At 35.6% G+C, this 15607-nt stretch overlaps 1 protein-coding gene across 1 annotated transcript in view; it reads left to right on the top strand.

The window, feature by feature from the left end:
- TSPAN19 (tetraspanin 19) overlaps positions 1–15607 on the top strand; it is a 59998-nt gene that overhangs the window by 15524 nt on the left and 28867 nt on the right. The window contains exons 7-11 of the mRNA XM_038557603.1: positions 1771–1914; positions 3185–3268; positions 4510–4664; positions 5756–5871; positions 14948–15155. Of these exons, the coding sequence (XP_038413531.1) occupies positions 1771–1914; positions 3185–3268; positions 4510–4578 (297 nt within the window). The 3' untranslated portion in view covers positions 4579–4664; positions 5756–5871; positions 14948–15155. The remainder of the gene's footprint in view (positions 1–1770; positions 1915–3184; positions 3269–4509; positions 4665–5755; positions 5872–14947; positions 15156–15607) is intronic.

Raw genomic sequence — 15607 nt, 5'->3', positions numbered from 1 at the left:
TGGTTAATTGATGTGCATTTTAACCTGGTTTCACCTGTAAAAGTGGTCTTCTCCCGAGTGGGGTAATCTTCCCTGCTGCACCTGTGGGAGAGAAGTCTGAGCACAGCGCTTGCTAGCACCAGAGAAGCATAGTGGTTACCATTTGAGGTATCCATTTGCCTCATATGAGCTTTTTGACCCTGGACAAGTACCTTTATTAATTTCAAGTTTCATATTAGTAAAATGGACAGAATAACCCTTACCTCTGGTCGGCAGGAATAAATGAAGTAATATATAGAATCTATAGAAAGCCTTGGATCTGGAACTAATACTTGTTAGCTAACATTATTAGGATTATTATTCTACAGTTCAAATATATCTAGGCAGGGCATAAGAATGGGTATTTTCAAATACCATATATTTCAATGGTATTTCAAATACCAATACTATATAAACCAAATGGTTTATATAGATCAGCAGCTGGAACATAGTAAATGCTTGATAAAGAAAACAGCAAGCATTGGCATAGTACCAGACCTTTCTGGAAGCACTTTGCCTGTATTATTAACTCAATCCTTCAAACCCAATGAAGAACTATTATCCTCATTTTATAGATAAAGGACAGTGAAATTTAGTAACTAACCCAGAGTCACACAGTTAATTAGTTGGTAGAGCCAGGATTCAATTCCAGAAAATGTTGCACTAGATGTTATATTCTTAACTACTATACTAGGTGCCCCACATAAAATATTATTTTTGGTGTAATAATTATAGATGCTCTTACTAGTCTTGTTTTTTCTTGGATATATGTGATGTGTATGTATTACTTTATTAGATTGCATTAGGGCTGACGGCAGAGAATCAAACCTTCCTATGGAGATAAATTGATAAACAAGATAGCAGCTTAATGTATGACATCAGTATTATTAATAAAAATCTAGTTTATAGTTCCCAGGCACGGGTATACTTGAGATAGCACATATAGCTTTGATCAAACTCATTTTCAAAACCCAAACTCTAAAGCATCATTTAGTCATGCAACATTTCCAAAATTGTTGGTACATACTGTGACATAGGCAGTACTGATGCTGTAACTTTCAATAACAAGTTTAGAAGCAATGAAATATTCATTCCAACCTTGTCTTAAATTCTTGATGACAAATACATAAGCTGATTCTTTTACATCCTCCCAATTCCGCTTGACAGGATTAGAAATGAGGTGTTTCTTAGATATTTTATTGCTTCTGTGGCTATTTGCCTTACCAACTTTTTTGGTTCTCCGTGGCCATTTTTTTACACAATGCAAAACTTGAAAGTTAACATCTTACATTGAGTCTAAGAGAGTAAAAAGAGCCCCGTGTCTCTTTACATATATTAAATACACATTGCAGCATTTGGGGGCTAAATATAAAGAGAGCTGCTATAGTGAGGAGGAAGATATGGCTGCTGTGATCTCTCTTCTGTCTTCTGGCTCAAACATAGTTGGTAGCCTCAGTAAATCAGGCATTTCTTCCATCCTGGGTTCCTTTAATGATAAATTCTTATCTAACAATTTCATGCTAACATAGCCCACTTACATTTAAAGATCTTTAGTTCTGGTTAACATCAACAAAAGTAGCCACAAAGTAATGGATTAAACCAACAAAAGTATACTTATATTTGTAATTTACTACATTCCAATGGAGAATAATAACTTTTCTTCACAAAAACTACTTTAATGTGCATGGGAATCATAATTAACTGCATTTTGAATATTTTATAGTAAAATTCATAGAATTTCTTTTTTTTTAGTTGCAGTGTTGTGGCCAGTACAATTATACAGATTGGATAAAGAACAAAAATAAAGAAAATTCAGAACAGGTGCCATGTTCTTGCACAAATTCTACACTAAGGAAATGGTTTTGTGATGAGCCACTGAATTCAACTTACCTAGAGGTAAAGATAAGGCTCTCTCCAAGTGTTAACGGTGTCTTTTTTATTTTTTCAAGTCAACTTAGAATTCTGAGCAAAGTTTTATATAAAACAATGTTATTTATAGTGATTAGGTTCTTAAGTTACTTTATGAAACTGAACTCATAATTAGATGAATAATTATTATTTCAGGTATATAAGAAACAAATTAAATAAACTTTCTGGGAGTATGTCATCCAAGTGCTCCTGGAACTTGGGATACCATCAACCTTTTTCTCCAATCCTCTTTCCTGAATCCCTGCAGATTGGCAAATCTCTTTTGGCAAATTTCTGGTCTATAGCATTGGTAGGGGAGCTGCAGTACCAGAGGTAAAGAGGTATAAGGATTGGCAGAAACTAAAGGGAAGGGAGCCCAGCAATGACACAAGCGGTGTTCAGGTAAATGTAACAGAAGCAAGAGTAGGGGTTCATCTGTTGCTTACATGTATGGGATATTAATAAATGAGATTTTCACCGCAATAACTTCTAATACTTTATATAGTTTATATGCTGATGTTATTCTAATCATAAGATGCATTTTTCAGTTACATAACTCATTCACAGATAAATAGAGCATTATGTTTTTTAAAAAGCTTCTCCTATTTGGGAAACAATCATTTTATTACAAACAATCATTTGTATTACGTACCTTGCTATATTACAGTAATTTGTAGAAAATTAAATCCCTCTCTAAACTTAATAAATTTCTGATTTTGGGTCACCTGGCTGGCTCAGTCAATGGAGTGTGCAATTCTTGATCTCAAGTTTGTATGTTTGAGCCCCACATTGGGTGTAGAGATTACTTAAAATTAAATTTTTAAAAAAAAATCCTGAATTCAGTTTTATGACAGCATCTTAGCAGCTTTAAAAGTAGTAACTGAGATGTCCTGCTGTCATATGAAGTTCTCTGGACTAAAAAGTATAGTCTCCAGTTACACATTGACTTGCTTTTTAGACTCTGGTAAATCACTCTCTCTTATATTTCTTCTTTGTAATAGAATTATATATAAGACCATTTCTGGGAAGCCTGGGTGGCTCAGCGATTGAGCATTTGCCTTTGGCCTAGGTTATGATCCCAGGGTCCTGAGATCGAGTCTCACATTGGGCTCCCTGTGAAAAGCCTGCTTCTCTCTCTGCCTATGTCTCTGCTTCTCTCTGTGTGTCTCTCATGAATAAATTAACAAAATCTTAAAAAAAAAAAAAAAAAAAGACCATTACCATCTCCAAGTCAGTCTAAATAACTTTTTTTCCTTAGGGTTGTGAAAATAAAATCAACACATGGTATAGTGATAATGCTTTAACATTAATTGGCATTAACTTTGGACTTTTGGCTTCAGAGGTAAGCTTTTGTTCATATGTTTAAGGGTAAAATGTATTAAATAGAAAGCATACATAACAAACTGCAGATGGAGTCCTAATCAGACAAATTAATACAATAAGAGTCAGGATCTTGAGACTATTCATATTCAGGAGAGATATAGATCCTAACTGGAGGTAATATACCTAAGTCAGCCAAATGACCAGTTTAATAAATGGTCATCTTGGAAGTTAGTGATTTCATTGCTTTGTGATAAATATAAAAAACACTTCATATCTTAGCTGTGGGAGCCCATGTCGGACAGTCTTCTTGTTGGCAAACTTTGGTAATCTAGACCCATGTTTTACATTTGTAAATCTACTATTCACTCATATACTCATTCATTCATTCATTCATTCATTCAATAAATTTGGAGGAAGGGAGAACATTTACTGTCAGGTACTGTGCTAGCTGTTAGAGATACAATGGGAAGCAAAACAGACACACTCCATGACTTGCAGGGTGTCAGCTGCAGAATTGAGATTCAGAAGCAGAACTTCATTCTCCAGTCTCAGTGAAGACTGATGAAAGCAGGGGAAGACTATAGATTTGAAGAAACTGTGAGAGTGAATACATTATTACAGTGTAGACTATAACATTGCAATGAATATATAATGCATGGTTTGATCAGAACAGGATACTGTGTTTAATTCTATGTTGATCCACAATGGCATTGACCTAAGGTTCCATAAATTCCCTTCAACTGGTAATAGTTAGAGTCTCAGAATAGTGATTAAAACATTCTCATCTGCATTAATACCATTCTTTTGAAATGTTTATTCTCCATTGTGTTCATGCTGAGGTATTTAAGACAAGACAATGCAAGATAGTACCTAGGGTCCATTTTATTATCTACCCTTTGCACACCATCTTCAACGATCCTAGCACAAAAAGAAGAGGTTTTGTAGGACTAGTGACATAGATGATGAACTAAAACGAGATGAGCAGTTCAAGACATTTAGTCCAATGATAGCCCATGTAATTAAAATGGAACTGTCTATTAGTTAGTCCTTCTATAAATGAACTTGGACAGCTGGGTTGCTCTAGAAGACTCTTTTTGCAGACTTCTTATTCACAACCATATGTAACTTCCTCCAAAGTTTTTCCACCCTCTCTGATCCCTTTTCCCTAAACAGCATGCATTTAAGTGATCGTAAGTGTTAACCTGGCAAATTGCTCTTGTTGATTATATTTTGATCTTTTGTCATTTCCTTTTCTTCCAGGTTTTGCAAATCTTATTAACTGTTTCTTTCTTCAGACACATCAAGAATAGAATATACACAGAAGTGTGATCCTTGGATTTTAATTTGCCCGGAAGAAACCAGCTAATTCTCAAAATAATCACATAATGTTCTTTTACTCCCCACCCCCAAAAAAGGTTTTGAATTACATTAGTTAAGTTTAGGACTTATTCAAATCAATGATTATATGTAACATAGAATTATTGAATATTATTATAAATCACTCCATGAAATTATTATTAATTTTGTTTTTCAAAATAGCAAATTCTGCAATTCAGAATTTTACCTTGAGTTATTTTCTGAATTCGGAGGATATCATCATATATACTGAATTCAAAATGTGATGAAGTATTGTTACATGTTTTGAGTTTCTTATATAGAAAAGTATACCTACATTCTGTTCAGAAAACCCTAATTAAGTAAGCAATTATAACATGTACCTTACATTTGCAAATTTTAAGAAAACAACACTGATTTGGATGAGATTTAAAAGAAAGGTTGAAAATCTTCATGACAATGACTTCTGTACTGAATTAATCATTTATTTCTGTCTTCTGATTAATATTCAAGAGTGGATAATAAACTCAAAATTTTAGAGATTTGGGTATACTTCAGTGGAAGTAATAAAATATTAAAATTACAATGAATTTTGAACTGTAGCAAAAATGTCTTAAAAGATCACTCAATTCCCATACTCAACTGGTTCCTCATTTTCCTTAAATTTTGTTCAGTGCATGCATACACAATTCCCTGAAGGATATAAACATAATCTACCATTCTATTTTCCTAAAAATGATGTTGTGAGAACAGAAAAAAAAAAAACCTTTGACAAATAAAAAGTGCTATATAAATGTGAAGCATTATCATATCATTGTTGTTCTTTATAGCAAAAATACTGCCTTGACCTTGAAGAAATAAAGAAAGGATCCATTAACTGGATATCCTGCATTGCTCTTGCTCCAATAGAAGGCTCACTAATTCAATCATATATCTTTTCATCCATCTGTTCAGTACACTGCAGATTTCAGAGACCTATGAACTTTTTAAAAGACAGTGCAATAGGAAACAGAATAACCATGTTCTCTAAAGCAGCCTATAAACACACATGCCTTCATTTCCTTAAGAAAGATTCTTTGGGGAATTTTTTACACTTTATTTCTATTTATTTTAAAAATGTTACTGATTTTAATTCCAGTATAATTAACATACAGTGTTATGTTGGTTTCAGGTGTACAATCTAGTGATTCACCACTTCCATGCGTTACTCACAGCTCCCCAGGATAAGGGTAGTCTCTGTCACTGAGGCTCTTTGCAACTCCAAAGCCTCACTCAGTGCTTGACGAGGTAGGTGGCCACCACATGCTAATGAATTTTAATGAGTCAGATTATTCAGTATGCTATCAGATAAAACTCAGCTGCCCTTTTAGATTGTCTTACTCTGACTGTATTCAATGGTTTTGATTTCATTTGGCTATCATAAGTATAATCTGTCCAAACTTGTTTAGTAAACAGTAGCTGCCAGCTCAATTAGTCACTGCCACCCACATCTCATTTCTCCAGCAACCCGAATAAGAGGCGTTGGCAAAATTTTTTCTAAAAGGATTTCATTGAAACACATTTTTAATAGAATATTGCAGCAGAAATACTATCAGGCAGGCCTAAGTGTTTGTTGAATGTTTGCAATATTTGTGTAATATTTTTATACCTTTGTTTTCTTTTTCTGATCTTAGAGGAGTATTTCTTCAGCATGAGAGTCCTTGGCAAAAGGAAAACACAAAAATCTAATCTGTTCACTACCATGATATAAGGCTGCAAAAAAAATAAATAAATAAAAATAAATTTTAGGGACATCTGTATGGCTCAGTCAGTTAAACATCTGCCTTTAGCTCAGGTCATGATCCAGGTCCTGCACAGTAGGGAGTCTTCTCCCTCTCCCTCTGCCTCTACCCCTCCACCCTCACTCATGCTATCTCTCACTTTTGCACACACTCTCTCTCAAATAATTAAAAAACGTCTTTAAAATATTTTTTTAAATAAATTTTTAAAAACCTATTTTACACCACCTGTTATTTATCATTGTTTAGTCTCTGTTAATTATTTACCTTCTGTATCCCTTTTTATCTTTGAAGTGACCCATTAGATGAAAGAGAATAATGGCATATTTGTCGTAAATCTATAAATATTTATCGAGTAATAATGGATTTTTAACCTTATACAAATGATAAAACCTGAGAGAACAGAAGCTAATACTTGACAAATTAGATTATAGAGATCAACAATTTGCTAGTATTCAGAATATTTGGAAGAGCAAAAAGAAGTGTTTTTGTACCAGAGCTTTATAATATGAAAACAGAGTATATAATCATTTTTTTAATATTAAAACTTATTGCATTCAAGTACAATAGGTAGTTCTCTGGATGTCTGAAAATATTTATGGAATGAAATATACAGAATTGCTGATTTCCTTCATTAATAGTTCATTACAGTTTGTTAACAATTCTAACAGTTCTTTACAATAACAACAGTTATAATAGAGAAAAAAGTGTGAGAGATACTGGACACCAGCATGTCTGTAGAATATCTACAATATTTTAAGAAAATTCAGAATTTGTTAAATATTTGTGTAAATAGCACTTAAATTATCATATGTGGTGGAATTAGAAGATATTGTGTGAAAAAAATGAGTCATTTTGTGATTAATTTTCTAAGGTCTAGACACATTAAAATGTGGACAAATCAGATTTTGTAATTAATATTCTAATGTAAGTTGTTTACTATTTTTCACTTTATTTCACTCAAGAGGAAATGGTAATTCTTTTTTCATTTTGTTTTTGTTTCTTTTTTTTAATTTTTTTTTTAATTTTTATTTATTTATGATAGTCACAGAGAGAGAGAGAGAGGCAGAGACACAGGCAGAGGGAGAAGCAGGCTCCATGCACCAGGAGCCTGATGTGGGATTTGATCCCGGGTCTCCAGGATCGCGCCCTGGGCCAAAGGCAGGCGCCAAACCGCTGCGCCACCCAGGAATCCCTCTTTTTTCATTTTGTAATGTATTGCTATAACTATTAAGATTCCAAAGAGTAGGAAGTATTAGGAAATATTTAAACAATAAAATAAGATTTAACAACAAAATCAGCAGTTTTCAGATTGTATTGAATATACCACTATCTAGTGTTTCTAAATACTAGCAAATGAAAAATGTAGCACGACACGGGCTGCAAATTTAAACCAATCGAGATAATAAGAATTTCTTCTGTATTAAAAAATGCAACAGTTGTGAAAGGTCTAGAATGATTCTACAACAAAGTTTGGCAAACATTACAAACAACTTCAAAGTGAAGTATAAACAAAACAGTCATAACATTGGGAAGGTTATTTTTTTAAGTCTGTATGATTTGAAGACACTGATTTTTAGTGTTTATTTGTATGTCTATTGGTATGTGGCTTTTTCAGGTATAAAACTTTTCTTTTAAATCCAATCTGTTTGGATTACTATGAGATGCCTGAAACTGCATTTAAAAAAATAATTCTTTCTAAACACAAAAAGACAGATAACCCTGAATCCCATGACACCAATTTATTATAGATTTATATTATAAATTTACAGTATCGTGTATTCATCCATATTTATTAAAAACATTACCAGCATCATTTTTCCATCTTTCAGTTTTAGTCCATTTCAAAGTCAACCAATTCTTTTTCTATAATATCTCTGATATTTCTCTTCCATCTACCAGATGTAGATTTGCCATCAGAAAATTCAGGCTTTCAGAAGCCCAACCTATCTTTGTTTTGTCTAAATTAAATCCAAGATCCCCAATATCACAACCATTGCTGGGTGGTCCCTCCCATTCCCTAGGCCTCTATGGGAAGATTCATGTGTTGCCCAAAGGATGAAAAAGAACATCTGGGTCTCCTTTAGGCCTGTACAACCATCACTCCATAAACATTTAAGATGGGGATAGGCTAAGGTTTGCCCAATTCACTTGAGCCACTCTCTTTTGCAAGACTTGCAAGAATGTCTTGCATTAAACTTTAAGGTGTGAGGGTGTTTTACAGGTAATTTGCTCTCTGCCTGACACTGTAGTCTACATGTAGGCCAGCTTTGTGATTTGGTATCTCCATCATTTCACAAGCATACATCAAATATGAATTTAAAGAATACAGATGCTTCTTTCACTTGAGATCCCAGACTCAGAATAAAAGGCAATATTCTTTCCTTATAAAGAACACTTTTCTGGAGACCTCTGTGCAGAAAAGAGTTAGCATAACAAGCCCGAGATGGCCTGTCCTTAGAAAATCCTGCTTGCAAGGTTACCTTTGGCTTGTACCTGGGGACTAGGCTGGCAAGCAGATATAAAGCTTCCTTTAAATGATAAGAGTGGTGCATTGTGCAAATAATGTGGTATATGCTGAACACTTACTCTGGGATTCTAGAATTTAGATGCAGAATGTGTCTATGTGGCCAGTCAGTCCCCAATTTGAACCTTGGATGTTGAACATCTGATGAACTTCCCTGGTAAAAAACAAACTAACAAAAAACTTCATACGTGTTCGTCACAACCCAATGCTGGAGAGATGAGGTGTGTTTTTTGTGATTCAGGTAGGGGACTCTGGAAAGTTGGTGCCTTGTTTCTTCCAAACTTATGTCCCCGGCCTCTTTCCCCTTTGAGAACTCTGCTTTTTGTATCCTTCCCACTGTAACAAAGTGTAGCTGTGGGGAAAATTAGGTACTGAGGCCATTTATTTATTTCTTGAATAAATAATAAGGCCATTTATTGAATCACCGAATCAGCTCGGTCTTGGTGAACCTCAACACCCTCCCCGAAAAGGAGACTTCTATTTTACCAAAGGGCTCGAGGCCACCTGAGATCTAGGAATGATGCTGTCACGACAAGAAATGTATTACCTTCATCCAAAATATTTGCTTTGTATATTTATCCTGGCAGCTGGTGTCATTACTAGTGTACAACCATCTTTCATTGCCAGTCTTATAAACCACCAACAAAGAAGTCACTCAATCAGTCTGAGCTCACCGCATTCTTCAAATAAGTTCTTCTGCTCTTCTCCATGTCTCTGTCCATTACCTTGAGTGCCTGCCTCCCATTGGCAGAAACCTAATGTCTTTGAGGACCACAGAGAGACAGGAGTGGGGTGGTTAATGCATGATTTTGGAATCAGATGGTCGAGGCTCACATCCTGCCAGATACTAGCTATAACCTTGAGCAAGTTAATGTTCCTTTCTGTAGCTTAGTTTCCTTATTTGAATGCATATAGTTAAAAAGTAAAACTACAAAAAAGTGGTACTACTCTGTTAGGATTAAATATGTCAACATTTGTAGAGTCTTTAAAACTGTACATAACACATTGTAAATGAACATTATTTGTGTATTTGTGAAATAAATAAATGACCCTGGCTTTGTAATTACTCTGAAGAATATATTCTACTGGCTTTAATTGCTCTGAGGAATGTACATGGTGTGCCCCTGGCTGAGATTGATGGAGCTGGCGTGACAGGGTAGACATTGAGAGGAAAGAGTGTTTTCACGTTTCATTGCTAAGTCACTGAACTGGCTTTCTTGTCTTCTGCAGTAGTAGATAGAATTAGGTAAATTGTTCTGTTCCTAATTTCAGGAATGCCTTGGGCGGGGCGGGGGGGGGGGCACTATTTTAAAAGCTCCGGAATAATTTTACATGAAAATCTGACACTACCAATAACTTCAAAATTAATTGTGAAAAAACAGTCATAGAATTAAGAAGATTGTTTTTCAAGTCTGAAAGATATTGAAAATAAAAACTGAATTTTAGTGTTTGCTTTTGGTCCTATCATGCTTTGACTTTGAGTCATAAATTTTTTTCTCCTAAATACAACCAACTAGAGTGGTTGAGCCTCTTGGCTCTCTGACCTCAGAAGACTTGAGGTGAGATTAGAAAAATATCTTGGCATCTGTGCTACACTGTTTGCCACCCTGCCCACGGGTCCCATAAAATCAGCTCTTCTACCTTTGCAGTTTTTCTAGTTTCTCATTATCTCCATGTCCCTACTATCACAGCCACCTCTTGTCCTCACCTCCTTTTTAAATTTAATTAGGTTCATAATTCATTAGTAATTTCTTTACAATCATTCTTTTTTCCCCCTTAATCTCAGTTCCCAAGTCTATGCTGGCTTCAGTGTAATCGAAGTTTGCTGGACGAGGTATCATAATGGCACCAAACACTATAAAATCGTAAACACTGACATCAAATCAGCACTCAGTACTTTCTGGAAATGCTAGTGGTTTTCCAATAAAGTCTCTCTCTCAAGGGGAATATGATCCTGGGTGTGGTATTATGGATTGGAGAAGTGAGCAAGTACTCTTTCAGTAACTATAAAAATGTTCATAAATAATGAACCTGGAAATACATGTTCCTTGTTTATGACTTTAGCACAAGCCCATCTTAATTCCTAGACTAGCATGTTATGGCAGAAAAAAAAAAAAAAAAAAAAAAAAAACGGACCAGGAATTAAATCACCTGAAACTGAGTTCTGGATCTACTTCAGAGAGACTCTGGAGTCTCATAATCACTTGAGCCTCACTAGCTCCTTTCCCACCCAAACTACCTCTGCTGACCTTGACAGCAAGCAAAATACCTTGATCGCACTATGTGCCTGTTAAAGAATGAGGTGCAGAAAGGAATTCGTGTCTAGCTGCCTTCATGTGACACTGTCATCCTCTTGTTTGTCTCTTCCTCCAACTGTGAACTGTGAACAACTGTTGCTCCAACTTAGAAGCTGTTGAAATAGAGCCCTCCTCCATCAAATTATCTCTCAAAGCTTCCAGGCATTCCTTAAAGCTCTTCTGGAACTCTAGCTATGCCTTACTGAAGAAAAGATTAAGGGAATTTTTTTTTTTATTAAATACTAATGGATTAAACTTCTGTTTGAGGTACAATATTTTCTGAGTATTTGTAAAGGCCCTGAAATTTCATTATGGTGTTATGCTGTTGTTCCATTTCAACCAAATGGTCTGAAACTAACTGTGCCACTGGCCACCTAAAGTTAGCAAAGACCTGACAAGTTTAAGGACAGAGTTCCTCAAAAGATTGATCTGACTTCAGATGCTGGCCACACTTAAAGAGATCACCAGGGACTTCCCACACTTCTGACTGAATGGCTGTAAATTTGAAAGTTCCCACGACCCCCTCAGGTTCAGTAATTTTCTAGAATGACTCACAGAACTCACAAAAGTACTGTACTTATGATTAGGTCTTATTATGAGAGATACAAATTGGGAGGACCAGTCAATGAAGAGGCACAGAGGGTAGGTCTGGGAAGGAGCAGACAGCCGTGTCCTCTGCCTGTGGAATGGGGGCGCAATCACCTGGCCAGCACATCGCTGTAGTCACAAAATAGAAACTCCAACAGAATTTTGATGCCCAGAATTTTTATTGCAGTTTCAGGACCTAAGCGTGATTGAATAAATCATTGGCCACCTCGTTGAACTCAAACTGCAGCCTCCCTCCCATCCTGGGAGGTCAAGGACTTGGGCAGCTATATCATGTGGCTCAATGCTCAAACCCTTTAATCACAAGCTTGGTCTTTCTTGAGTGGCTTGCCCAATCCTAAATCCTCTAGTTAGCATAAACTAACTAGAGGCCCCCAGTGAGTCACCTCATTAGTATAACCATCAGGGTCCACGATGAATAACAAAGAACTCCTGTCACAGAGGAAATCCCAGGGAATTTAGCTTCCCTTTTAGGAACCAGAGATAAAAATAAAACCGTCAAATTCTTTCCAAGCACAGCCACATAGTTATTAGTAATAGATATATCAATAAACAGATGGAATATGTAGTTGTATGAGCCTAATACAGACAGAACATGGTATTTCCTACTATTTATTGGCTGGCGATTTGTATACATCCAAGTGCCTTGGTTCCCAGCTCCATCGCACATGAGTCCTGACACCTCTTTGTAGACTGAAAGAAAGCCAGCCTCAAAGCAGGTTAGTAAATGCTTTATTCCTTGTCATACTGCGGACTATGGCCCAGAAGACAGTCTTTTAGATTGCTCTGCAGAACGGCTTGGAAGCTTGTTAGCAACAGGGGATTATATAAAGAGAAAGGGGGTATACATACTTACAAGCAATTGTCTCTTTCCCTGAGGTATCTCTATCCCCAGCTTCCATTGATGGCTTCTGAGCTTGAAGTTTTTCCTGTTGGTCCCAAGGTGGCTGCAGAGACCTTAAATCTTAAGGAGGTTTTTATTTTGTTTTTTTGTTTTTGTTTTTGTTTTTTTGTTTTTGGAGAAGGTTGAAAGAGCTTTTCTTTTTTAGAAGCTTCAAAGATTAGGTAAGTACTGGCTCAGACTGGATCATCTGCCCATCCTGGAATTAATTACTTAGTTTGGTAGAGAATGGAATGTAAGGTTAGTTTTAGGCAATCAGACACTACCCTTAAAATTGGGCATCCAAGTTAAGCTTATCCAAACCAAATTCAGTAAAACTGCAAAGTATGATTCCCCTTTTGCTTGTCTTACATTGTAGAAACCCATGTACACTGTGAAAGCAGCCTACAAATTTCCTTTTCAACCACTCTCTTGTAAATGCTAGATTCATCCTTTTATCAGGGAGACTTTAATACTTCCCAGTGTTCTTGTCTCCTTCCTTCCTTTCCTTCCTTCCTTCCTTCTTACTTTTTTTATTTGCTTACTTCATTTTTCCCACCTCTGCGTTGACTAACTTCCCTTTATTTCTTCCTGCATCTTTCACCCTTATTCCCTTTAGTTATATCTTGCTTCAACTGCATTTTTGGAAATTTTGGCCATTAATCAGGGAACAGAATGAATGACCAACAGATAATTATTGATCATAGAGTTGATCCTTTTTGCCCAGGAGTAATGTAATAGGAGATGAGTTGCCTTCTGGGAGAATTCTTCAATTGGCTATATCTTTATTTCAAGGAACACAGATGGAACCAGTAGCAAAACGTTTTATCATGGCCCCCAATTTTTTTTTTTTAATTGGACTGCCAATATCCAGGGAAGAGAGTATTCCTGGAACTTGAATGCCCATGTCTCACAGCACAGCTTGCTACATCTTCCAAAGATGAATCAGTCTCTTTAGTAGCTTGAAACTAGGATTCACAGTTCTCCTTTGGCATGACATTTACAAAAGCATTTAATTTAAATATGCAGTTGTTTTTCAGTGTAAACACTTTCTGCCCTATATCCTTTCTTCTCTATAGCTTCCTCAGCTGGGGAGGAAATGCTACCATGGCAACATGTCAGTTCTTTATGGTTTAAATTGTCTACTCAAAAGCATTTAAAATAGTCAAACCAAATTACAGTGAAGTTCAGAGGCAGTACAGGTATATTCAGCATTTTTTCTCACAGAATCATTTGTAGAAATTCATGAATTTCTATTAAATTTAATTGTAGCCTCGTGTGAAAAATTAAGCACATTTTAAATATCACTAAAAGTTCTATCTCTTTTTTGATGAACATCTTTTGCAAGAAAAGAAACCCTCTCCAAAACAGTTTTATGAATCTTGTCCAAGTGAAGTGACATATGATACACCATTCTTCAAACTTAAATTTTCTAGCTAAAAAGTATCAGTTTCTTTGGCCTCTTGACTTTCATTTTATGTTCATCAATGACCTGAGGAATTGTCTTCTTATCCTAATCTTTTTTTTTTTTTTTTTGTTGGGGAGAGGCAGAGGAAGAAGGAGAGAGAGAATTCTAAGCAGGCTCCCTACCCAGCACAGAGCCCATGCTGCGCTCAATCTCATGACTAAGATCATGACTTGAGCTGAAATCAAGAGTCAGATGCTTAACCAACTGAGCCACCCAGGTGCCTCAAGAAATGCAATTTTAAAACTTCATAGGAAAAAAAAAATAAAAAAAAAATAAAACTTCATAGGAGTTAAAATATACTCTGAGATATGTTTAGATGCGTTTGGCTTGCCTGTTATATGATTTATCCATACTATATCCCATATACTTCCATTTCTATCCTCCATGTCTTTTAGGGGTTTTTACAACTAACTTTTTTTTTTTTTTTTTTTTTTTTTTACAACTAACTTTTAAAACATTACATTAATGCGATGCCTAGGTGGCTCAGCAGTTGAGCGTCTGCCTTTGGCTCAGGTCATGATCCTGGAGACCCGGGATCCAGTCCCACATCGGGCTCCCAGCGTGAAGCCTGCTTCTCTCTCTGCCTTTGTCTCTGCCTCTCTTTGTGTCTCTCTCATGAATAAGTATATAAAATATTTTTTAAAAAAATAAACAGTACATTATTGTTTTCCTGCTACCTTTTGAAATAATTATTCGATCTGACATTCTTATTCACTAATTCCTTCTTGCATGGCATCCACTTTATTATTTTTCACACAGATTGTGTTTCTTATTTTGATTTCTAGTTCTGCTCTTTTCCATTTGCAGATTTCCTTTAAACAAGCAGTATCTTCCCTTTTACCATTAAAGTTGGAAGCAATGACCTGGACCAGAAATTGTCCAAGATGATAAATCAGGAAGCATAAGAGATTTGCTCTATAGAATATCAGAAACTAAGAATAAACAACAGTCGTTCTTTGCATTCTACTCTGAGTGTCATCCACTTAAATCTCATTAAAGTCACCATAGCAGGCAAGTAAGTACTAGGGCCTGGCTTTTGTCCCTTTCTCATATTCATTACCAAAAAGAATAACTGATGCCTTCTTAAATAATGTGACCTCATAGGCAAAAATAACCAGAAATTTTTTTTAAAGTATAATTACCTCAATGAAGAAGAAAACAAACAAAAACCAAGAAAAGCTGAACATTTTTTTGCCATCTGAGGCAGTATTATCAGAACAAATAAATGAAGAATTCAAAATAAATTTGATAAATATACGTAAGGAGGCAAAAGTATAAGGATAACTTGAAACTAGAAGAAAATATCCCCTCAAAATTCCAAGTTAAAGTATATTACATAAAGTGTGAAAAATACTGTCTTTGAAATGAAGAATCAATTGATGAAAAAGCAAGATATATGTTGCTGAAGAATGAAGTAGAGAATTGGAATGTTCAGATTCAGGAACTCCCCGAGGAAGGAGAAGGGAA

The sequence above is a fragment of the Canis lupus genome, chromosome 15 (genome assembly GCF_011100685.1).
Source record: "Canis lupus familiaris isolate Mischka breed German Shepherd chromosome 15, alternate assembly UU_Cfam_GSD_1.0, whole genome shotgun sequence".
NCBI lineage: Eukaryota > Metazoa > Chordata > Mammalia > Carnivora > Canidae > Canis > Canis lupus.
This window is presented reverse-complemented; position numbering and strand designations above follow the sequence as displayed.